This window comes from Macrosteles quadrilineatus, unplaced genomic scaffold (genome assembly GCF_028750875.1).
Source record: "Macrosteles quadrilineatus isolate MER2022 unplaced genomic scaffold, UCM_ALF_1.0 Scaffold_5__1_contigs__length_97177068, whole genome shotgun sequence".
NCBI classification, from domain to species: Eukaryota; Metazoa; Arthropoda; class Insecta; order Hemiptera; family Cicadellidae; genus Macrosteles; species Macrosteles quadrilineatus.
The window spans coordinates 27637370-27663852 of record NW_026542598.1 but is presented as its reverse complement, the minus strand read 5'-3'; the positions used below and the strand labels follow the sequence as shown (position 1 = coordinate 27663852).

The 26483-nt window shown below is 34.5% G+C and overlaps 1 protein-coding gene across 2 annotated transcripts in view; it reads right to left on the bottom strand.

Annotated features, from left to right (window-relative positions):
- The window catches only part of LOC128995003 (gamma-aminobutyric acid type B receptor subunit 2-like), a 123647-nt gene that overhangs the window by 5069 nt on the left and 92095 nt on the right, over nt 1–26483 (bottom strand). For both annotated transcript variants that reach the window (XM_054419867.1, XM_054419868.1), the window contains exons 3-14: nt 24671–24941; nt 18793–18930; nt 17835–18002; nt 14950–15125; nt 13147–13324; nt 10743–10976; nt 9631–9691; nt 8796–9033; nt 7937–8177; nt 6053–6175; nt 5193–5303; nt 323–547 (exon numbers count right to left, since the gene is read on the bottom strand). In XM_054419867.1, coding sequence (XP_054275842.1) covers nt 323–547; nt 5193–5303; nt 6053–6175; nt 7937–8177; nt 8796–9033; nt 9631–9691; nt 10743–10976; nt 13147–13324; nt 14950–15125; nt 17835–18002; nt 18793–18930; nt 24671–24925 — 2148 coding nt within the window. In that variant the 5' untranslated portion in view covers nt 24926–24941. The remainder of the gene's footprint in view (nt 1–322; nt 548–5192; nt 5304–6052; nt 6176–7936; nt 8178–8795; nt 9034–9630; nt 9692–10742; nt 10977–13146; nt 13325–14949; nt 15126–17834; nt 18003–18792; nt 18931–24670; nt 24942–26483) is intronic.

The following is a 26483-nucleotide window of genomic DNA, read 5'->3' as shown; positions in this document are numbered from 1 at the left end:
TAAAAACCATAGTCACCTATAAATAAAATCCAGAGCAAATAGATACATTTAAAAAAGTGTAAAATATGTGCTTGCCTTCATTTATGGATTTTGATAAAGCCCTGCTATGAAAACGTTAATATCATTATCAAAAATTATTCAACTCTTTAAGGGCGGGTTTGACACTAACTACTCCTAATATAGTAAAAAACAAATAGTTCCTCGATATCAATCCTTGTCACAAAATCTGCCAACCCCTAACAGCAGTTTACAAAAGAACAAATTCGCAAAAAGTTAAAAAAATCTGTTAGTGGAAAAATCAGATTGTACTTTCCTGCTTTACCTTTGGCACAAAAACAAGGCAGAGGGTGGTGGTGGTGCAGAAGATGATGAAGATGGAGACCATGACGAAGGAGGCGTCTTGCTGGTCGGAAAGCACGAAGGAGATGGCGGCGCCCATGACACACATGAGGACAACGTTGTAGACGCTCATGCCGACGTACTTTGAGTCGTTGAGCGCGGGGATGCTGACATGACGTGTCTCCCATGCCAGGAACGCGCCGAATATCTGCGACATGATCATGTATCAAACATGCTGCAAGATGCTATAATGACAATATGGTTCATCCTCAGCTAATGTGATATTAGAGTCTTAAGGGCCGGTTTCGGAGCTCGGGACTAACGCTATTCCTGGACTAAAATCCAGTTCAAACCAGTTTTTATTCTAGGACTAAAAAATCGGGTTTCGGAGCTCCAGGATTATGCTAGTCAACGACTAAGTCTATTCCGAGAGTTACATAGTCCCTGAATTACTCTCATGGGTTTTGGAGTCACGGGCTACTTAATCCTCGAATTAAATGTTATTCGATCGGGTTTCGGAGCCAAATATATAATCCACAACTGGGCAACAAAGACTAACTCGAGGAATAAATATGAGCAATTTTTAGTCCAGGTGGAGGGCAGGATTAAGGGGCGGACTAACTTAACTTTTGGCGTAAATACTCAATTTGTGAAGTTGTATCTATATAAATGTCAAATTCTTAATCGGCATAAAATTTACTGGCAATTTCATTCCTCTTGATATTTTTCCTTAAAATTTTATTTTTCTCTTAAGTATATATGCAAAATCATCTTTGAATGAAACCCGTTTATCTACAATTTATGCTCAAGACTATAATAGGCCAAACGGTCCCAAAAATTAATATTAAAAGGTACTAAACGTAGATTTTAAAATAATAATATAACGAAGACAGAAAGAAAAACCTAACTGTATGAAAAAAATAATATAGGGCCTATCAAATCTAAATACGTATTTAATACGCGGTACATAATGTTACATAGGGTTACATGCATTTAAATGGTCCATTTTAACGAGTTTTTGGGGACGTTGGTTTAACCGGAAACCCCGTTATTCGGACTGGCCTCGGCACTGAGGAGTCCGGATAGTCTACTGTAATGCAGTATTTTACTAAGGAATACTTTTAACCAAAATTAACAGTATGCCTAACGAAAAAAGACTTCTGTATGAGGATTATTTTCAATTGAAACTCATATCTAGTATAATAATTTGGAATTTGGTTAAATAACAAATATTTCAGCCGTGAGCTAACTCGGATAACCTGGAGTCTCAGATAACCGGAGCTCAGATGATTGGAAGTTAACTGAAGTTGCTTGGACACCTACTTAATCTCTACTACATATTGTACTTCCAGATGAATTGTTAAAATCCAAAACAATCAGAGAACACAAATACATACTAAGCAGATAAATTATAACTATGCCTACTCTTAGAGCGTTAAACCAACAAATTGTTGTAATAATGATAATTTTGTACGGTTGATTTGCATTCAAAGAATAATAAAATATTTCCCTTTATTTTTTTATCATCATACAGTATTCATTTCAAAATAATTGTAAGACCTTAAATAGACAATTATTGGGGTTTGCATTAGGATTACAAAAGTCGCAACCAATCTCTAATATCTCAAATGCCTACAGTTTTTAGATTCTCATAAAAAAATAACTTGGACAAAGTAAAGGCATAGGCTAACACATTTGACACCTTATTCTTCAATCGGGAAGTTTTTTTTATCAAACTTAACAGCAATAAATAAACCTTCAGGTTTTTTTTTTTGTAAATGATGGTTCACATAACTGGGTTTTTATTTCGGCATACGTTTTTGAACACGATATCTTCTTTTAGTTACCATCTTCAGTGAAACTCAAGGAATCATTATCCCAACTGATAAGTGATTAGAACCAGACTAGAGAGTAGACACTAATGTAGCTATGAGCGCTGACCGTGAACAACTTTGGCAGGTATCGTCTTAAATTCGTCTGTCCGCTGCCCCTACCACCACTCAAAAACTAAAATTCCCCGTGATTCCTACCTTAGTCCTAGAATAAGTAGTCCAGAAGTTGGCGAATAAAGTTAGTCTCCGAATAGACTAGTCCGCGGACTAGGGAGTTAGTTCGCGAGCTCTGAAACCCGATTTTTTATTCGATGACTAACTTTATTCACTGATTAAGTAACTCCAGGATTACGTATTCCCGAGCTCGGAAACCCGCCCTTAAGTGTCGTATACTCAAATTCTACAGTGTTGAGGTACTTAGGGCGGGTTTCCGAGCTCGGGAATACGTAATCCTGGAGTTACTTAATCAGTGAATAAAGTTAGTCATCGAATAAAAAATCGGGTTTCAGAGCTCGCGAACTAACTCCCTAGTCCGCGGACTAGTCTATTCGGAAACTAACTTTATTCGTCAACTTCTGGACTACTTATTCTAGGACTAAGGCAGGAATCACGGGGAATTTTAGTTTTTGAGTATTGGTAGTGGCAGCGGACAGACGAATTTGAGACGATACCTGCCAGTGCCAAAGTTGTTCACGGACTGCGCTCATAGCGACACTAGCGTCTACTGTCTAGTCTGGTTCTAATCACTTATCAGTTGGGATAATGATTCCTTGAGTTTGACTGAAGATGGTAACTAAAAGAAGAGATCGTGTTCAAAAACGAATGCCGAAATAAAAACCCTGTTATGGGAACCATCATAAAAAAAATAAATAAAAAAACTGAAGGTTTATTTATTGCTGCTAAGTTTGATAAAAAAAAAAAAAAACTTCCCGATTGAAGAATAAGGTGTCAAATGTATTAGTATATGCCTTTACTTTGTCCAAGTTATTTTTTATGAGAATCTAAAAACTGTAGGCATTTGAGATATTAGAGATTGGTTGTGACTTTTGTAATCCTAATGCAAACCCCAATAATTGTCTATTTAAGATCTTACAATTATTTTAAAATGAATACTGTAGGATGATAAAAAATAAAGGGAAATATTTTATTATTCTTTGTTACTTTGTATGAAAATCAACCGTAAAAAATTATCATTATTACAACAATTTAAGAGTAGGCGTAGTTATAATTTATCTGCTTAGAATGTATTTGTGTTCTCTGATTGTTTTGTATTTTAACAATTCCTCTGGAAGTACAATGTGTAGTAGAGAATAAGTAGGTGTCCAAGCAACTTCAGTTAACTTCCAATCATCTGAGCTCCGGTTATCTGAGAATCCAGGTTGTCCGAGTTAGCTCACGGCTGAATTTTCTTTTTTACCCAAATTCCAAATTATTATACTAGGTATGAGTTTCAATTGAAAATAATACTAATACATAAGTCTTGTTTTGTTATGCATACTGTTAGTTTTGGTTAAAAGTATTATTTAGTAAAATATTGCATTACAGTAGACTATCCGGACTCCTCTGGACCGAGGCCAGTTCGGATAACGGGTTTTTCGGTAAAACCGACGTCCCCAAATACTCGTTAAATGGACCATTTAAATGCATGTAACCCTATGTAACATTATGTACCAAGCGTATTAAATACGTATTTAGATTTGATAGGCCCTACATTAATTTTTTCATACAGTTAAGTTTTTCTTTCTTTCATCGTTATATTGTTATTTTAAGTTCTACGTTTAGTACCTTATAATATTAATTTTAGGGACCGTTTGGCCTATTATAGTCTTAAGCATAAATTGTAGATAAACGGGTTTCATTCAAAGATGGGTTTGCTTATACTTAAGAGAAAAATAAAATTTTACGAAAAAATATCAAGAGGTATGAAATTGCAAGTAAATTTTATGCCGATTAAGAATTTGGCATTTATATAGATACAACTTCACAAATTGAGTAATTACACCAAAAGTCAAGTTAGTCCGCCCCTTAATCCTGCCCTTCGCCTGGACTAAAAATTTTCCATATTTATTCCTCGAGTTAGTCTTTGTTGCCCAGTTGTGGATTAAATATTTGGCTCCGAAACCCGATCGAATAACATTTAATTCGAGGATTAAGTAACCCGTGACTCCGAAACCCATGAGAGTAAGTCAGGGACTAGTTAACTCTCGGAATAGACTTAGTCGTTGACTAGCGTAATCCTCGAGCTCCGAAACCCGATTTTTTAGTCCTAGAATAAAAACTGGTTTGAACTGGATTTTAGTCCAGGAATAGCGTTAGTCCCGAGCTCCGAAACCGGCCCTTAGAATCGTTGGCCTCAGTGATTTTGGTATCAAATCCACCCAATACCGTTTTGACACTTTGAAGTTTAATGATTTAATATAGCAAATTGCATTAAGAAAGGTTGCGAGACGAAAGTGACAAAAGGGGGTGAAAGGAAGGTCTTTTGAGTGATTTGGAAACTCAAAAGGTGAAATAAAGAACTTCAGCTTTAATGTGAAACCCAATATAAAAACTTTTAGAAGGTATTGTATATCAAGCTGTAATTTTTTAAAAGAAATTCAAGGATTATGCTAACCCTATGAAAAGGATGAATTAAAACTTAAACTATATTTTTTTGGAATGTTATGTATCATTTTTACTAACGATATTAATGTAACATAATTAATTTATGTTTAGACCATTCACTGATGGAAAGATGCTCTAGCCGGTATCAAATAAATGAGAATTCAAGATCAAAATAATTAATTCCATCTTCATATTTAATAGGTCATGTTGTTCATCTAAAAGCAACAAATTTTATTTACTGTAAATTAGAAGTTTTGCTTTGGAATGGAATCGTATTAAAATGGAATCCTTGTGTACCATACCCTCGTATATTCATAATATTATGGTGTTTTTAAAAGTCACAGCTCATTGAATCCTAATTATACATGAGTAATTATGTTAATTGAACTGAAAACAGAAATGTCAAAGTTGACGTACCATGAGCAGCCCCTTATAAGCGTAAATTGAACCGACGAAGATTGTCATGCGATTGCTTTGGCAGTATTCATTCTCCGGAATTATAATGATGTCTTCGCTGTTCGGGTGCGACTGAAACAAACAAGTTTCTTGAAAATAATCATTTCGTTAATATTCTCACCTAAACGTGTAGCACATGACGGATGTACAGTAGGTATGAAAGTGTACCTAGTTTTGATAATAAATTGAATAATTTTATTCTCTTATGTTTATTTGAGAAATCTGCTGTTCTATACCCTAATTATTACTGACAATGACTACAAACTATTACAGTAATAGTAAAACGTTAGGAGTTATTTACGTTAGGAGGTTCCTACGTTTTTGGATACGTATTTTATCTTGAAATAATCATGGTGAATTTTTAGTTAAATTCGTGTACTTTAACATCGTTCAAAATGTTAGAGTTTTTTACATGAGTTTCTTTTTCCAAGCTTAGAATATTTAAAAAAAAATCTGTCTTTAATAAAAAAAATTAAAAACACTACTCTTACGGTATGATTTAAAAGCTATTTTAGAAACTAATTTTTTTTATTAAATCCTTTCATTGATAATGAAAACAAATTTAAAATTAGAATAAAAAGTATAACATATAGTTTACAACGTATTCAAGTACAATGAAACGACCAATAAAAATAAGGCTACAGACCTATTACACTAGCAATTTAATCAACTAAACACTTTTATAAAATCAGATTCTATGTTTTAATCATCAACTTGGTTGTAGAGTTATCTAAAATACCAAATCCCTTGAATAAGACTGCTTTAAAACATGTAAAAGTCGATTAGCAACAGTTCACCTTTTGCATGTAGACTTTACTCACGTAAGGTTCCATCTGTTTGGTGTCCCGGTAGAAAGGATCTGTGACTTGCCACGTGGTCATAATACCCATGTCAATGACAAGTAGCACACCAACAACCATAAACAGCTGATAGTCCTTGATCACCTAGAGTGAAAAAGCTGGTTAAAGACATTACACAGGCTGACCTTTTTATAACAAGTATCACATCAACCACTAATCAGATCGGTTCAGGTAGTAAGACCTTGGTCATCAACAATGAAACAGCTGGTTAAGGACAAAATAAAGGTTGTTTTGTTTACAGGTATCTTTAATACATCTCTATTATCAGATAACAATTATTAATTGCCAGAATAAAACATCTAGTCGAAAACCAAACACAAGATGTGTCGTTTTGATAAGTAGTTTTCTAATATTTTGATCAACTGATACTTACAATACCTCAAGCAATCAATCAGTTAATTAAAAAATTTTCCTGATATATGAGAAAGGAGTCCATAACTATGAGCATCTACATAGTTAAGTAATCTAATTTCTAAATGACATAAATCCTAGCTATTTGCAAGATCAATAATACACTATATGTATGCCAATAAGATGATACAGTAAAAACGGAAGACGGTAAAGTAAAACAGTAAATATTATCAATCAAAGTTGAAATATTGTATCTCAAATAGGTTACTATCAATGATCGAAAATCCTAATAAAACCGGATAACAAACCACAATCCCTAGTTGTTTAGGAAAATGGACCTTTTACTGCAACGAGTAGTAAAGTATTATTAGGTTGACCATTAGTAACGTAACTGGTGCTAATAGTGAATTTCAGAACACGTATCTCCCCTAGACATATATAGTATTATCTAAAAAAAATATGCAACAAACTATGTTAGAAAAACAAACGAACCAAAAATAGTTTCATTACTTTTGCCAAACTAAGTAAATCCGGTTATTCACAGTAAGGTTTTGTGCATAGATACATTACAAGGAATTATAAAGGAGTTTAGGAATGATTAAGTAGGTCATCAACTGACAGTCTGTTAATGGTTCTCGTCTAACAGATTTTATCAGTTCGTGTGACACAGGGGTATAACGGATAATCAATAACCGTTTACTGACTAAATCATAAGACATGCTACTACAGTTGCCAGCCGTTTAGGTTTTTATTCATAGTTGAATAGTTGGTCATTCGAGTCTTTGCAATTGAGGTGAAAAATTAAACCATCTTGAATTGTAATGTTTACTAAAGATCGTAGGGGTTACTAGAGATACTATTATAGCATGTTATATATACATATCTCACCGCAAAACTATGTTAACCATTTATCTTAAAAAAAAAGTATCTTGTAAATTTACGAATTATAAACAACCCACCCTAGTTTGGAAACTGGTTGATCAAAAAAAAGCTATGATATAACAATTTAGCATAAATACAATGATATGCCTTTTTGAAATCTGGACCATCTGCATAATAACTATAACTCAAAACTGTAGTAGAAAGACCGAAAGACCTGAAATAGCATCGCCTTGAATACAGGATAAAGTACCATTTAAATTATTGTAATATTCAGTCTTTTTGTTTGGATTATATATTCTATTTAGATTCAATTTTCATTGGTTAGAATATTTATAAGGTTTAAAACGCCCCTTTAGGATCCGTAGTGATGTTACAATAAAACATAAAAGTGATACATTTGCCTATTTTAAATTTAGATTTCAGAGAAGCATAACTGCATAAAATTGTTTATGGAACAATTTAATAACAAATAAATACCAACAGGTACAGAAATAAAAAATGATGTATACATGTAATATTTGATCAAAAAATTAATTACTGAGTGGTTTCATTAACAGTCATTGATGTAAGAGTTCCACAGTTGAAATCGTGTATAAGAAGAATAATTCTTACCTTTTTGTTTAGCTTGACGTCGGTGAATATCGAGTGTACCCGCCACGTTTTGGAGAACATGGCACCAAAGGCCAGGGAGAAGCCCGCCATAAGCAGCCAGGCGCGTGCAGTACAGATGTAAGGGAAGGCATGCTCACTGGTCAGGCGGGAGTCCATACCGAGGAAGATAACACTGCTGTACGTCAGCATGCATCCGACGATGATGAGGTTGTTCAGGTGCGGTGACGACATCTTGATGTACCTGGTCCGCAAAAGTAATAGTTGAGCAAACAGTCTCTGCATTTCAAAGTAAGGTGTCTTACGAGTGAGGCTCTCATTTATCTTTAAGTTTCCTAGCATTTATAAGCTTACAGTAAAGTTTCGTAATTTTATAGGGTTATAAATCCTAACTATTTATCATGGCCTTGTAACCTCCTGAAATCAATACTCACATTCAACAGGGTGCTCGCCCCTAATAAATTTAATGATGCTGGTCTAAAGTGTTTCCTTTCAAATACCATGTTTTTTATACGTGTAAATCACTGTTTGCACTTAAGTTTTTTAAATGTAAAGGATAGTGCAATAAAATGGTACTAGATCCAACATGTTGATAAAGTTGATATTTATCTCAATTAAGTATAGAATTGCAAGAAAATTATTTAAAAACCGTACGTTGCGTGACATATAACACCTTTCATAAATTTGATCGTCCGTATCCAACAAATTCAAGAAGTGTTACACGCTAGTAATACTTATTTTCTTCAAACTCATAAGCTTACGTTATCATGATATTTTCCCTGATACACCTTTTTCAAGGTTGATTCTTTTGCAAGTCTATATTTTTATGTTAAATTTTAGCTTAAGCCAAAACATCCCGTACCTCTGGTTGCGATACTTGATGTTGATGGCGAGGAACACCGCTGCCATGATGATGCCACAGGACGCAGTAGCTGCCAGAGAAGCGTAGATGGCCAAGTTAACATGTGAGTGCTCGAACTGTTGTAGAGTCCTGTCTTTAGGAGGTCCTCTGCCATCCCGCCACCAGATACCCTGGCCTTTACTCAGGTCAAGCTGTTGAGTCACGCCGTTGAACTCACCTATCTTCACCTCTTCCCCGTCTGGAAAAGTAAATTTCATAATGTACATTTTAATGTAAGAGGCGACGATAGAAACTTTGTAACTTAGTGAATCTACTATTCTAATGATTTTATAGTTTCCATGTAATACTAAAATTATTATCTACTTTTAACGTAGTTCTAATGGATTTTCTAAATTTACTTTTTCAAATTTAAACACCCAAAATGAAGTCATGTGTGAAAGTAAATTACACAAAATTAACAAGAAAACAGTTAAGCTGTTATTTGGTATACCCATCTTCATTGAACTTAAAAAACTGTGTAAACAAGTACTGTTAGGTGTTTTCAAAACAGAGATTGATATATTTAAAAAAAATACGTAAGAATTTATGAGTCAAACGCATTATTTTGTTTGGTGAAAGCTTATAATTCACTTTTAAAATGTTTTATTAATATTAAAATCTTACCTCACTGCACACGGTCTACTTTTGCAAAGATTGTTTGGTATTTGATCAAAATATAAAAATCAATTATAAACTACTTGAAACAATTAATTAAAACTATTTTAGCTTTGTTACAGAAAATTGGCAACTAAATTCTAATATATAGCATTAAAATCGCACACACACGAGAACGTACTTTGGTACTGTTTCAACATGATGTTGGCTTTTCTCTCGTTGTCGTAAAACCGCACAGGCCCCTGTAACAGAAGTTTCATGTTATGACAAATAGTTAATACTCCAATTGTAATATATTCAGTATGATTTATTATAAAATATCTTTCTTCATATATTGTGCTATAACGAGAACCGTTAATTCTAATTAGATCTGTATTACAAGCTTATACGTATTAAATACCTTGAAAAGTTAAATATTTTAAGTTAAAATTCTATATAGCAAGCCTATTTATAATGATTGATCTTAAGTAACTTTGAAATAAATGTGTTTATGAAATAAAGTTTATACAGTAAACCATTGTTCAAGATACAACAACGCAATCTATAAACGTTTTAACTAGCACGTATTTCAATATCGTATGAATAGAAACCTTGTTAAAAGTCATCCAAGAAAGTAATTACAATTTTCATTTAACCGTTGAGTGTCCCTTTTCACAAAACACCGTTTAGTTGTTCGCGTTTGTTTAACATTGACAACAGCTAATTGCAGGCTAGTAATTTCAGGTTGCCGCGACGGTGGATAACGAATTGTTTTCACTTCCTAATTACTAATTTAAATGCATTGCACTTTATCTATAATGGCTTTGTTGTTTTTTACTGGGAAAATATGGTGGTTAACAGTGTTAACAGTGTGTTTGAAACCGAGGTTAAAATAATGGGACTAAATTCAGTCTGTAGATTTTAAATATATTATTGTTTTATCTTTCTGTCTAAACATTGGTTGTATGCTGAAAAGGTAAATGCTACACATACTTTGGACTTATATCGAACCTTTTCCAAAGAAATTTTACAGTAATTAACTTCTGCTTTAATTTCTGCTTTACTTAAGGGCACGATTTTTATATTATCTTCGAGTGAACATCGAGTGCAATTTTGACTAAGATAAAGTCATAAATATCTTACGTATTTCTCTGACGTATTTTGTCATAAATATCATCGTATACGTATTTTAGTACCAACGAGTAAATTTGATTGTTTATACGAAACTGGTGCTCTGAGTCTGCCGTTTGAGATACATGGTTTAAGGGTGCCGTTTACATGGCGAATCTGGCATTGAAGTAGTAATGTACTTACGGTGACTCCCTCAAAGCTGGTGTTCCGCAGAGCCTCCAGAAACAGCTGTTCCCACACCGGGTCCCGGTACTGGAAGTCTATGACGGTTGTGTTCTTCCTCACGTGACGTATCCTGTGCGCCACATGCTGGATGGCCAAGGCGGTCGCCCAGATTCCGTCGTACGTGTACCCGTGGAACCGCGAGTACTCCTGGCCTCTCCGAGAGTCGTACTCTTGCCGGTATTCGTCTGCGGTCTGCAGCAAAACATGGGGACGGTTATTTGATCGTCTAAAGGTTTGTTTGAAATGCCCATAGGCATAAACAACATAAGCCCAACCTAGCCTTTACCAATACCCAATCTTACCAAACCTAACCCAACCTAAACTTACCTTACTTAACCTTACCTAACCTAACATAACCCAAGCTAACCTAAACGAACTTAACCATACCTAACGCCAAGGTGACATAAAACAATGGTGAACCTGTAAACGACTAACGCAAAAGCGTTTGCACTAATTGTAAAACAAAATTGTATGATTAATTTATTTTTTATTTACCAAGCAAATAAATCCTTGAATCCATAAAAAGTAGGCTAAAATTCAGTCTTAATAACCATTGCAAGCCTTTTAAAAATACGTTCCATGCAAGCAGATATTTTATGAAATGTTTATTTATTTATTTTTTTACCCTACAGCTTTTTACATGGATACATATGTGTGGGTAGCACATGTAGTAGACAGTGTCCAAACGAAGCCATAAATTACACACCTGTTATAGCATACATTAAAAAACCGTGATCAACTGAAAACGTACTATTAATGAAATACAAACAGTAAATTAAATAGCAAATTTACACTTTTTTACTCATATTCTACATACAAACTCGTCACCAACTCGTAATAAATGTTCTTAAAAGATTATCTGTATTAATTAATTGGCAATCTTGTAAACATTAGGCTCTCCCAGCATACTAAAAAAACTTCTAATATTACTACAGAATATGACATAATTTGAAATTACAGCAACATTTTTAATAGATTTACTATTCGTCCCTGAACTATTATTCAAAATTATTACAACAATTCGATACCTAAAATCTGTATATAAAAACATTATTTCAAATTACACTATCATTTCTCACTGACAAAAGTAGACTTTTTCTCTGGGATGTAAATAAACGTCTCTTTAAGCCGTATTTCCCTCAGGGCCAAACACAAAAAGTCCCGGTCTCTCCTCCACGCCGCACATTGCATGATTTACGAGTTACGACTCTAAGTAGTTGTTAATCATTCTGAATAAAGGATGGGAAAGAGGTAAAAACAACTGGAATTTCCGAAAGGTTTAACTACATGTAACACTTTTGAAGAATTATTTTTACCATGTAAAGATTTTATAGTAGCAACTTTAAAATCAACACAGCCACCACTTGTATCATTGTAGATTTTATAAATATTTATTCAACCAATAGATTATTCAATTATAAGCCAATACTTATACTTTATAGACACATATTTTTATCTTAACAGTAAAATTAGAGGAATACTAAATATTCAACATGTTAATAAAGAGGACGATTACAAGAACAAATAGTATCCATAATTTTTTTTAAGGGGACACGTTTTTATTTGCTGATATAGTAGACACTCAAATTCGTTTTTAAAGACATAATTTTGTCTATGATATTTTAAGAATGGTCAATATAATGTTGTGGCTAACCTAGATAAGCATTGGGGGCCATAACGAAAACAGAAGTAGGATTTCAAATAGTGAAATAGACTATAGTGTTATTTATAAACGTGTTTTTATACGCTTAGATCTAAGTTTTGTCCAATAAAATTTGTTATAATGAAATAACATAATGTAAACAAATACGATTACATTTTGCAGCATTGTTTGAGGTCTATGAACCATTTATCGACTTAAGTCTTCATATTTTTTGCCAAGTTCATAAAATAGAGTTTTACAAAAGTGTACAATATTTGTAAATTCTTTAAATACACTAGGAAGCTGCAGTTTTACATAATTAACTTATAATAACGCACAGGTAAACTTTTTAGATGGGTTATGTCATTAAGGTTAAATCTTTTAGGTTATGATATTTTCTTACCGGTTGTTAACTAAACCGGATCAGCGGCTGTGGTTGGTGTAGAAATGACAACTGTGATCAGCTGATTAGCGAGCTGGAATGATCCATTTGTGCTCTAGAGTGGCAATGAGCTATTTTGCGTACTGTTTAAAGGTATGATAAAGTAAAAATATGTAAATAAAAGGCAATGTGATCATTTCCACGCAGTTGTAGGAAAATATTATTTTACACCGTAGTGCATTCTGTGAGTGGATTTTTGAGCTACGTTTTTTTATGACGATTTGCTACAGCTGGTCAATATAGGACGGCTACTTCAGTATCCAAACAATATTACTCACAATGCCTGAGATGGTGATCTCGCCACTGGTAGCTAGGGGCAGCAGATCGGTGAGTATACAACCCTCCAGAGCCGCCTGTAGCTGGTCCAGCGGGCAAGGAGCTGTCTCGTCCAGCCACCACCGTTCACTGTAGGTACCCATGATCAACCACTGGTACTTCCGTCCAACCATCCCCACTCTGTTAGACAAAGGCAACTAATGAAGGAAACTTTATAATTTATTAATAACGTCACCAAGAAAAAGAGTATGCGAATTTTCTTTGACTAATTACATTTTCACATAGATATTTCCTTATAAATGTCGGATTTATTCCCTAAAAAAATATTAGGTTTGAATACTTCGGTGTGTTACCTTCCATGATAACATGGGTTTTTATTAAAATGCCAAAAGCATTGTAAAATGAGATCAAAATGTATCCTCAATCAAGCCAACTAATACATTTTACTCATTCTCATTAGAAATGACGTGGGAATTTTAATTTAAAGGTTTTTCTAAAAAAAGGAAAAAAATGTGCGTACAGCTAGGCTTAGGTTTCAAGGCTAAATTATAAGTTTTCTAAGGTCTACAACATGATATAGAAGTTTGTTGCAAAATTGTGTGAAGACTGCCCCCGGAAAACTACCCCCCCCCCCCCCGAGGAGGGTTTCGTTGTCATACTGTTCTAAACTATCATAACCAACCAACCAAACTTGCTGTAACATTTCAAAATTCTGTATGATATTCCCTGGATGCCTTTTCTGTTATCAAACAGAATGACAAGAATTAAAATTACAATTACATAGAATCACATTTTGCTAGGGGGGGGGGGTAGTATTCCAGTCGCGGACACGGCTCCCATATTTCGTGACGTCACGTTTCATCTGTGGGGGGAGGGGTTTCCGGGGGATAGTATTCCGCATCCCCGGACAAACCACTGTTTACACATTTATCCCAAATTACACATCAAATTTTTACTCAAATTATCGTGTTAATGAACACGTATATAAATAAATTCAATCGGTCCTGGGACTAGGTCTTATACCATGAGACCAACGATAATACTGTAGGCCTAGTTTATTCCTTATGGGAAATCCCTAAAAGTTATGACTTAAAAAGTTGATAGAATCTTTCTTGTCAAATGTTTCTAACTGCGAACATGTTGCATTGTACATGTAAGATTAATTTTACTACGGCAAAGAAATACTTAAAGTCATATTGCTCATAGAGTTCCCAATACGAAATACACCATCACCTAAATAAAATACAAGTTTTCTCATTGGAGTACAAACTATCGGTTCGAGACATTATCACAAATCCAGAAACCATCGGTGATCAATATTGTGGCATTAAACAGGTCACTGCTGACAAGCAGTACCGTGTTTTATTCATTAGATTATTTAGATTATTAGTCTCACTTAGAGCAAATGAATAAATACATTATTCCAGCCTAAATTAGAGTATTGCCTGATTATCTGGAATAAGTTACGATTCAAAACAGTCTATTCAATTTTTATTTCATCACCAAACAACAATTACCTTCCAAGAAATGTCTGGGCCTTGAGTTTAAACTAAGTTTAATTTTATTTATACAGTTAGTAGACATTGCTTACATAAACATCCATGTAAATACGTGCACAACATTTCAAAGTAAATATTGATTATGAACGCGTTGGTGAACATGTTTGAGTGGATTTCCGTTGCTATTGACATACAGTTTAGAGCTATAATATTAAATATTCGCCACTAGCATAGTTAAACACTTTAATTAACATAAATACAATTCGTGTTATTAAATATTACGTGTTTTTGTAGTAATTAACAAACCTGTAAGCTTCACAGAATATCGCTCTCGCCCAGCTCTCGTTGAAGTTCCCGAGGATAATACGAATGTCCTTCTCCTGTAACTTCAGGATAGCAGAGGCAACTTCGTTGGCAAAACTTTGTGTTTCCGCTATCGTGAAGTTCATCGAGTCCAAATCCGCAACTAGGCGATTGTGAGCCTGTTAAAAATCAGCAATCATTTAGGTTGATGAAAACTAGTAGACCTATCTATTCTATATATAATTCAGTTTTAAAAATATTTGTACAACTAAATCTAGAGTTCTACTGGACCGATTTTATTAATTAATGGGTCGTTGGAAAGCTTAGGTCGTGTAGATTTGCAAATAATTATGAGAGTTTGTTTTTATTATGATCTATGGTGAAAATTTTCAAAAAAACATGTTTTCCATAAGAAATACATTGAAAACGGTGTTTTTCACACTTTTTATTTGGGTGCGACTTTTAGCTGCCTTTTTTTAGTGTTTCCAAGAAGTGTATGATATCAATTTGTAGGAAATTTTATTCTCTTTCAGAATATCACCTTCCACTTTGGTCGATTTCCTCACCATTTAAAAGTTATTTGCAAAAAAGCTAAGCAACCTCCGAATTTATAATAATGAGAAAATATTGAGTTTGGGATATTTTTGTTAAACTTTGTACAACTAAATCTAGACTTCTACCGGACCGATTTTGTTAATTAATGAGTCATTGGAAAGCCTTACTCATGTAGATTTGCAAATAATTATGAAAAGTTGATTTTATTTAATATTTGTGGTGGAAAAATAAAAACAAAAATACATTAAAAACTGTTTTTCAGGTTTTTATTTTCAAGTTTATTTTTGTAGCCAGCTTTTGGCTGCCTTTATTAAATAATTTCAAGAAATACACACAAGGTATTTGTAGGAAATTTTATCTTCTTTCAGAATATCACGTGCATTTTCTACGATTTACTCACTATTTAAAAGTTATTGTCAAATTAGATAAGTGACCTCCAAATTTTTAGTTGTTAAAAATACTGAATTAGGGATATTTTTGTTAAACTTTGTACAACTAAATCTAGACTTCTACTGGACCGATTTTGTTAACTAATGTATTGTTTGAAAGCCTAATTTGTGTAGATTTGCAAATAATTATGAAAGTTAGATTTTATTAAATATTTGTGGTGAATAAAGAATAAAAAGCAAAAATACATTAAAAACTGTTTTTTTTTTATAGTTAATATTTTAAAATTTCAATTTATAGTTAACTTTAGGTTGCCTTTTTTGAATATTTACAAAAAAACGCCGAAGAGTACTTTGTAGAAAATTTTATTCTCTTTCAGAATATCACCTTCCACTTTGGTCAATTTCCTCACCATTTAAGAGTTATTTGCAAAAAAGCTTAGCAACCTCCTAATTTATTGTGGTGAGAAAATATTGAATTGGAGAGATTTTTGTTAACTTTCTACAACTAAATCTACAGTTCTACTGGACCGATTTTATTAATTAATAGGTCAATAAAATCTGTGTAGATTTCCAAATAATTAGTAAAGTTTGAGTTTTATTTATTTATGGTAGTAATACATTTGTCGGTATGAATAATCTAAAAATCTTTATGGTAGTAATAATGGGCTAGCCAGTATGCATCATCTGATCATATGGAACACATGTATTAACCTATAGTTTAACAGCTGATTGTTTTATTGTTATTTCCTTGATTTTTCTTTGTTTACATTTAGTTGTTTACTATTTGAATTGGTGGTTGAGGTCCGTAAAGTGTGTTTCTAAAGTGATATTTTTAATCTGTACCATTAATAAGTATTTGGTAAGTTAAGTAAGTTAAGTTAAGTTAAGTGATTTCATAACCAAAAATAATAATTTTAAACTGTCAATTATAAATTATTCAAATTTAATTTATAATTCACAGTTTAAAATAGTATTTAATATTCGTTATTTTGAACTGTTAATTATAAACTAAATATTTTACATTAGTTGAAAAATGAATAACTTTACTCTTCACTACATGGTTGGTGATGGAAACTGTTTCTTTAGAAGTGTCTCATTGTTATGCCATAAATCTCAATCCAGATACAGTGATATACGATCCACGGTAGTTGATGAAGTCGTCAATAACTGGGACTACTATTGTCCTTTGATCGTAGGGGATAAGACATATAGACTAGAAGTAAAAAACGCGACGGAATACAGAAATTTGATGACCAAAGATGGGGAATACGCCGGTAATGTCAAAATCGAAGCTGCAGCAAGAGTTTTTGACTGCCAATTTAAAATATATGCTGAGAAATTGGATTATTTTGTAACGGTTGGTGAAGGCACAACGATCTATAAACTACGATTCTCGGGAAATGTGGATGCTGGGCATTACGATGTTTTGATAGAACAATAGTATGCCTGAGAATCAAGAGGATATAATCTTACCAAAATCAAAACGTGGCCGTGCATCAAAAAATAGAAAAAGTAAAACATGTTCTGGCAGACGTGAATCAACAGCTCATAAAAATAAATTGAAGCAATATCAAGGGTTAAAAGATTTGAAGACATAAAAATTAAAATTATCCCTGGCAAAGAACAAGGAAGATTATTAAAACAATCAGATGAAGTCTTTACAAAGAATTTTGTTTACAAAGAAATACTGTAAATAAAATATTTTTGTAAAATTTTATTTGTTTTTCATTATTTTACTCTTTTAGAAAATCTGTTTATTTTCTAAACAATTTCATTCTTTAAAAATAATTGTTCAGATACTTACGAGGGCATATATTATGTACTACTGTACTTTCTAGGGACCGTTGTATTTAACTACAACGGGCTCTGTTGCTAGTTTAAGAATAATCATGTGTGTGTAATTATATCCATATAAATGTAAATATTATAAATTTTCTGACTTACCAACGAGTAGCGGGGCTCGTTTTGATAGATGGTACCCACTCTGTTCCAATTGAAATGCTGGGCGAGTTTTAATCTTGGAAGGTTGAAGGCGTTTTCGCTAGGCACCACACGGAAAAAGTTAGGGAAGTTATGGCTAGTGAACATCGGATGTGTGTCAGCGTACGACAGCTAGAAAAAAACATCAAATAATAATTCAATATCACATCCAAATTTTTCTTGCACAATATCCTAAGAACCGTTCAAGATACATTTTACTAAAAGCTGTTAACTTTTATTGTGCTTTTATTGTGTTTCTTCTTGGTAATATGTTGTTGCTATGCCAATATAGACGAAAGTCTCGGTTCCATTGACATGTCATTGAAAAGTATTTGAAAAAAGAGCAGATTAATGAAATTTATTCCTACGTATTAAATTGTTTTGTATTTTTCTATGTGAATGGATGAAAAATTTATCTATGTATGGCGTAAATGTTTGTATTTAATGTCTACTGTTTCACAGAACCTGTCTCTGATATTTAAGTCTACTATTTTACTAGGCCGATTAATTTAGGGGGTTGAATCAATTAATTATTTCACTCTGGTAAACTAGGTTTAAATATAATTGCTTTTGGATTTAACAATTTACCTTATTTCAATCTATACATTTGCAATATTTTGTAATGTGATTAGGATGACATTTATGTATTTTTAGGATTAGGATGACTTCTTCAGTTAGTCAAAGTTTCTTATTTTATTATTAAATATTTTTTTACATCAAATACCTTGATAGAAGAGTCAGTAGCTTCTTTTCAAGCACTACCAAACAACAATGAAGGAAGAAGAAGGTATCATTTACGAAGTGATGGAATTGAACCCCTCTGGAATTGTACCCCCTCTAAATGTGACGTCAATATGACGTCGTATCAGTGGGGGTACAATTCCAATGGTGTACCATTCTGGTGACCCACATTAAAGCATACCTGTGTAAGATGCCAGTGTTTGGAGGCCTTGGCGATGGGGTCGGTCACTTGAGTACAGGCGGCGCCAAACAACATCACTTTGTGAGGACCATCGTGCATCATGTCAAAGAAGGCTTTCACCCCCACAGCGGCATTACACTAAAACATCAATTTACAATGAATTTAATTTTCCTAAAAGCCAGAGGTATTTACTTGACAAAATTTGCACTTTACACTTTAAAATCAGAAAATATTAAAACTCAGGGGATGAAAACTATCTACAACAGTTTCAGTGCACTCCATGTTTTATTAATTAACATGATACATCAATAGGATCGTATCCACACAACAGGAGTTAAGGCTGTAAATTATTACATTTATAAAGACTTTTAAGGCTAATGTCAAACTTGCCTCTAATGTGAACTTACAATAGCTGAAAATATAAATTTTTACATGTCAACGTACACACAACCAACATAAAATTAAAGAGAGTAAGAAGGTTTAAAATTTAATGTGTAAACTGAATTTGGCCCAGACTGATACACAGCGCACAGTATTTCACTGACGCAGAGTAAAGTTCAACGAACTTTGATGAATCGATGTAAAGTTATTTTTGAAATAGAATAAAATCAACAACGTATCTGGTAGGTTATGAATGATGGGGTTGTATGATCAATAGATATCGGCAGGTAATGCATTTCGGAGCCTGGCAGAGGCAGGCATGATAAGCCTCATGACTGGCTCCAATAACCTGTGAGGACTCCCAGATCCATCATTCACCCTCTCACCCCCCCCCCCCCCATACACTCCTGCCAATCTCTCTCACACACACCCACACACACACACACACTAGACTTCTTCACTCTGACACCAGCCCCTTCCAACCACTTAATAACATATGTCCCCTTTTTTGGGAACCTCTTTTTATGGAGTGTCAATATTTAAAAAAATGTACCTTCCTAAAATACCGGTTCAGAGAATTAAAAAAATTATGATTGATGTTAGTTTGTTACTCCAATCGTCTTCGGGCTCAATAGGTGCGAACAGGCAAAACATAGCTTAGCATTAACAATCATCTAGTATTAAATAAACTAATGTAATTATTAACATATTTTGGAGTAATAAACGTATAATATTACCACCACAGTCAAAGTTTACTTATCATAGTGTTAACTTTAGATTTTAATTTATAAGTATACCATTTACCCTTTCACAATTCCCCTTTTTTATTTACAACCTTCATACACACTTATCTAATTTATTTTACAATAATTTTTGAGAATACAATTCTTCTTTTAACAATGGCTTGTCTGTTTTTTTTACACTAAATGTAGGCTACTAAAAATTAAGTAACATGTAAATGCTGATATAAAATAGAAGCAAATATTGCAAATATTGTTTTGAAATGCTGTCAGGCTAGAAACTTAAAAAATCAGAAAATTTACAGAAATTAATTCCACTCAATCAAAAGTCCATATAAAAATAGGAGTACATTGTAGTGCTTGTTAATTACTGTGGTCACGGGTCAGTTCTTATAATGTCGAGGAAAATATCAGGTAATTATCTGTAAGAAAAAAACTTTTTAAGCTAAGATATTTTGATTGAAAGAAATAATCTTCGGTTTCACGTATTTGTCTCTTATGTTGGTTAGTAAAAGTATTTGTTTTGTTTCCCCATTTATAACACATTTTCCAACACATGTTTCGTGATATTATATTTTCCATCCCTACTGTTATTCTAACAGATCATTGTTAGGCTTAAGAAAAATTGCCTTTTATTGTCGAAAAATCATGAAAAGTTACAACATTTTACCCAATAGAAATATGTGTACCTAATGGTATTATAAGTAAATATTATTAAATAGCTTATGAATTACGTTGTATTTATTCATTTTTAAACTAACAGTACTTCGTTTAGGGTGTGCATTCCGATGGAAAGAAAATATTCACAAAATGTAATTTTCATATATTTTTTTACTTACTATTATTAATTACTATTATTAATTTACTTGCTATGCTTTAGTCGTAAAAACCTGAACATAAGTGGATCGTCATTTTTATAAAGCCTTAAATTTATATTCTTCAACATAATATACTCATCGAGGTTTTGTTGTACGCGTAATTCAAACACCACACCTAATTTAGGTGTAATTCTTCTATGCACCTCACTTATGTTATTAGCAGACACAAATATACAGTTCAAAAGTAAAATTTAAAATATGTAACAATAAATAAATCATTTCCATGTATGAAAATAATGTAGAGCATTTCTAAGATAAATCTTCGATGAATTCTGGACACTTCGAGACGGAAAGGAGTTGGACGGATTTTCAAATCACAATCCGCCGCAACTGCCTTCCCGACCCGAGGTGACCAAGTCTTTTGTAGAAGCTTCTGGAATCTTCAAGAAGTCGTTCTAGACGTGAGCAGAAAGTCTTCCAAACAGCAAACAAACTTCACTCTTCTAAATGTGAGCAAAACCCACTTACTGAGTATTTTCAACAACATTGTTTTTGACATTATTGGCTAGCTATAGTGATTTTCTTATGGCATCTCCACCTCCTGTGTAAGAAGATTGTGGTCACCTAGACAATAAATTAAAGTAATTTTTTATGGTGTTATTCCAGTTAAAAAAAGTTCTACTGTTGTAAGTTATAAATACAAAAGAATGTTAGATAACTGTAAATTTATATTTATGTAGGTATAGATGTAATTGCAAAAATGTTGTATGGAAAAATAGTTTTCTTCATGCTAAAAATGTGAGTTTGCCAACTTATGTAAAAGTCCATCCGAGAAAATCAATACATCGTATAATATAATACCAAACTTTTGAAATTGTTTAGACTTATGCATATTTTTCTATCACTTTGCCAAAGATAATCATTATTACTGTTATAATCAATCATATTAATTTCCCAGTTATACAGGGTCATAAATTACTGTACACATTTTAAGATAAAATAAATAAATAACCAAGCAACCTAGAAACATGGGGATTGTTTCATTAAATAGCAAATTAAAAACAGTTTTATACAGTAACTGCAAAAAAAAAATTATAAAAATTTCAGCAATTACGAAAAATAATTACAAAAAGACTTTAAAAATCACCTAAACTGTTATTGTAAGTTATGTTCTTCTGAGGGTATGACCCTTAAGACAACCTTTTGGACACTTTCCAGTCGTTCTAATTGTCTATACCAACATTTTATAGAATTTCTACACAGAGAATTACGGTTATACTCTAAACGAAGCCCTCTTTGAACAGTTATTACAGATTTGCTTTCATGAAACCAAAGACGTTGCTTTTTATTGCACACTAGTAATTTTGTTACTTAATTCGGTTCAAGGTTTGATTCACCAAATGTCATACACAGCTGGTGTAGAAAGGTCCATTGTTGGTTTTGCTATACTAACTATGCCATGCTATCCATGCTGACTAGGCCACAACACAAGTCATAACAAAAACAACTTACATTCACTGTTTGAGTGATTTTTGCAAATTTTTTATAACCACTTTTTACAATTACTGACATTTATATAATTATTGTTTTGCAGTTGCTGTATAAAACTGTTTTAAATTTGCTATTCAATGAAACAATTCCCATGTTTCTAAGTTGCTTGGTTATTTGTTTATATAATTTTAAAATGTGTCCAATAATTTGTGACTACCCTGTATTTCTTTTCCTTTTTATTTTACGGTTTAAAAATCTCATTTGAACAATTTTACTCACTAAAATAGAGAAGCATTAATGTTATAACTGCATTAGATATAGAGTGACAACTCTATTTATTTAGTATTTTTCAAAGTCAGCAGAAATAACGATGTAGTTAGTCCAGTCAAACAGTGGTTGTCCCTAAGGTTTTCCCTCCAAAGTGTCCAGCTACACATGATGTATGCCTCCCTAGAGAACTCCCCACAGCTGTTCATCCCTCAGAGAATCAGCTGATGTTTCGTATCTCCAGCGTCTCATTTGTCTCGTTGCTCGGCTCAACCTAAATTGAATGTATACTCCAAGTTTTTTTCACATTTACAACAAACTCTTCGATAATTTTGAGTAGTTAAAAGTGCTAAAACTGTTATGGTAGTAACACTGAAATAATTTTCGACTGGGTAAAAACTAAATAAAAAAAGAAAGTTGAAATAGTATATTTCATAACAAGAGTAAAAAGTAAGTCCATTACATATTTGAGACCATGTTTGAAATGCGAGATTTATCGAACACTTCAAATAGTCAAGCATATGTAATATATGGACCCAATTTCACTCGTGTTTTTGACGTTACTTTTCGCTACACTACAAAGGATAATGATTTTCTTCATTACAAAACTCATAGAACCTCTTAGGCTATGACTTCAATTTAAAGTTAACGTTTACTTTAGTTGTTGAAAATTGAAATAGTTTTTAAAACAATAACAAATATTTGTTTTTTTAAGTCGGCAAAAGTAAACGTTACTTTCGCATAGTAAACATTCCTTTGTCGTAGTATACAACGTAATGATAGATTTTCGCAGGTGATAAACATGCAACGAAAACATGTCATGTCACAGTAGTGTAGCGAAAACCTTATAATTCCCCATGTATTTCCCTTGGATAACATTATAAATTTAATGAAATCGTGAATTTAGCTGTACTAAACAAAGTGTATGTCATAGCCTATTTTCAAATTACCATCTAGAATGAAAACCATGACATTACCATTTATGACCTTACCATACAATGTTATAAAAAGAACTACAATTCTATTCATAACATTATACATGCTTAAGGCTGCAAAACACGACAAACTAAAAGTAATCATATATATAAGACACATATATATTCAGTTCTAGAAAAGCTTATTTAACAAAATCTTTATGAAATTGATGTGTAAGTATCCTTATGGATTTGGTTTCAGTGATATTTTTTTTATATTATTATCATTTTTCCATGAATATGAAATTAAACTGAAAAAAATCATTAGGGTTTCTCGATTAATATCTTAATGCATAAGAAATATTTGTTTACTTACTAAATTCGGTATCTTACTCGCAACCTCACTTATACTTTAAAGGCAAACATAGGCATTTTTTAAATAATTAAATTACATCTGAGCAAGTGTAGCTTGAAATTACTTGTCTGGGTTTTTTTCTACCTATATTGCAATTTACATAGGGGGAAATAATTGAAGCAAACATACTAAATACTCTAAGAATTAATAAATCAACTTAAGAATAAAAACTAACTTAAAACTTAACAGGCTTAGGCAGTATTAAATTACATCAAGCTTGTACATACTTAGTACACAAGACATATTCAACTTGTATCTTCATTGAAATGTATAATGTATAAATGTAAAATTAAATGTAAATGTATAATGTACATAAACAAAATTGACCGTTTTACTCCCCTTAGAAATAGGATTGGAGCCAATGAATCGCTTTTATCATGAATACAAAGTATACTAAACATTTGCCAATAGGGTAATGTAGAAATCTCATTTAACCTTAAGCCAACTTGAATATTATCTTAAGAACCATTAAGGGTATTTTTCAGAGGGCTGCCCCTCAAAAGACATGTTAGGGTAGGTTAGATGAAATTAGATTATGTTAGTTAAGGTTGGTTCAGCTCGTGTGTATTCGTGCTTTCGTAAGTCCAAGTTCAGTTAAATGTTGGTAGATTTTAGAAAGATTTCGTAAATGTTACCTTGCTTATCATTATTGTAAACTTCATTAAACGATACTAAGCTAAACTAGCCTAACCGCTTGAGGAATTTGTGGAAAGAATAGTAGCACTCTTCTTAAAAGAAATATCCATATACAAGCATCACTACTTACAAAAAACTTAAGTATTTGGAAAAACATATTCTTAATATCCCTACTCAGGAGGGAAGCCAAAAATAGGATAAGGATAATAGCCATACCTGAGTGTCGTTCCACCACATGTGAAGACGGTAGTTTCGCAGGACTTGAGGACTCTCGTTGATGTGGTCCACAGCGAGCTTTACAGCAGGCATCACCCCGCGGCCTACACTGCTCTCAGGGATGTGGCGGGCGAACGGGAAGAAACCGGCGATATAGACGTCGTGACGCTTGTTGAGGCCTGTGGGACGCTGGGAGCCGGCGTCTGACGCGAGACTGACCAGTAGGGCCATGACGCCGAGCCAGCATCCCGTCATGTCCGTCTCAACCGCCCTGCAACAAACAATTAAGTAACAAACTGGTGATGTAGACTTCATGTCACTTGTTGAGGCCTGTGGGACGCTGGGAGCCGGCGTCGGACGCGAGACTGTTCAGTAGAGCCATGACGCCGAGCCAGCATCCCGTCATGTCCGTCTCAACCGCCCTGCAACAGACAGCTATGAAAGAAAACCGGCGATGTAGACGTCGTGACGCTTGTTGAGGCCTGTGGGACGCTGGGAGCCGGCGTCTGACGCGAGACTGACCAGTAGGGCTATGACGCCGAGCCAGCATCCCGTCATGTCCATCTCAACCGCCCTGCAATAGACAGTTATTTAACAAACCGGCGATGTAGACGTCGTGACGCTTGTTGAGGCCTGTGGGACGCTGGGAGCCGGCGTCTGACGCGAGACTGACCAGTAGGGCTATGACGCCGAGCCAGCATCCCGTCATGTCCATCTCAACCGCCCTGCAATAGACAGTTATTTAACAAACCGGTGATGTAGACGTCGTGACGCTTGTTGAGGCCTGTGGGACACTGGGATCCGGCGTCGGACGCGAGACTGACCAGTAGGGCCATGACGCCGAGCCAGCATCCCGTCATGTCCATCTCAACCACCCTGCAACAGACAGTTATGTAACAAACCAGCGATGTAGACTTCGTGTCACTTGTTGAGGCCTGTGGGACACTGGGATCCGGCGTCGGACGCGAGACTGACCAGTAGGGCCATGACGCCGAGCCAGCATCCCGTCATGTCCATCTCAACCACCCTGCAACAGACAGTTATGTAACAAACCAGCGATGTAGACTTCGTGTCACTTGTTGAGGCCTGTGGGACGCTGGGAGCCGGCGTCGGACGCGAGACTGACCAGTAGGGCCATGACGCCGAGCCAGCATCCCGTCATGTCCATCTCAACCGCCCTGCAACAGACAGTTATGTAACAAACCAGCGATGTAGACTTCGTGTCACTTGTTGAGGCCTGTGGGACACTGGGATCCGGCGTCGGACGCGAGACTGACCAGTAGGGCCATGACGCCGAGCCAGCATCCCGTCATGTCCATCTCAACCACCCTGCAACAGACAGTTATGTAACAAACCAGCGATGTAGACTTCGTGTCACTTGTTGAGGCCTGTGGGACGCTGGGAGCCGGCGTCGGACGCGAGACTGACCAGTAGGGCCATGACGCCGAGCCAGCATCCCGTCATGTCCATCTCAACCGCCCTGCAACAGACAGTTATGTAACAAACCAGCGATGTAGACTTCGTGTCACTTGTTGAGGCCTGTGGGACGCTGGGAGCCGGCGTCGGACGCGAGACTGACCAGTAGGGCCATGACGCCGAGCCAGCATCCCGTCATGTCCATCTCAACCACCCTGCAACAGACAGTTATGTAACAAACCAGCGATGTAGACTTCGTGTCACTTGTTGAGGCCTGTGGGACGCTGGGAGCCGGCGTCGGACGCGAGACTGACCAGTAGGGCCATGACGCCGAGCCAGCATCCCGTCATGTCCATCTCAACCGCCCTGCAACAGACAGTTATGTAACAAACCAGCG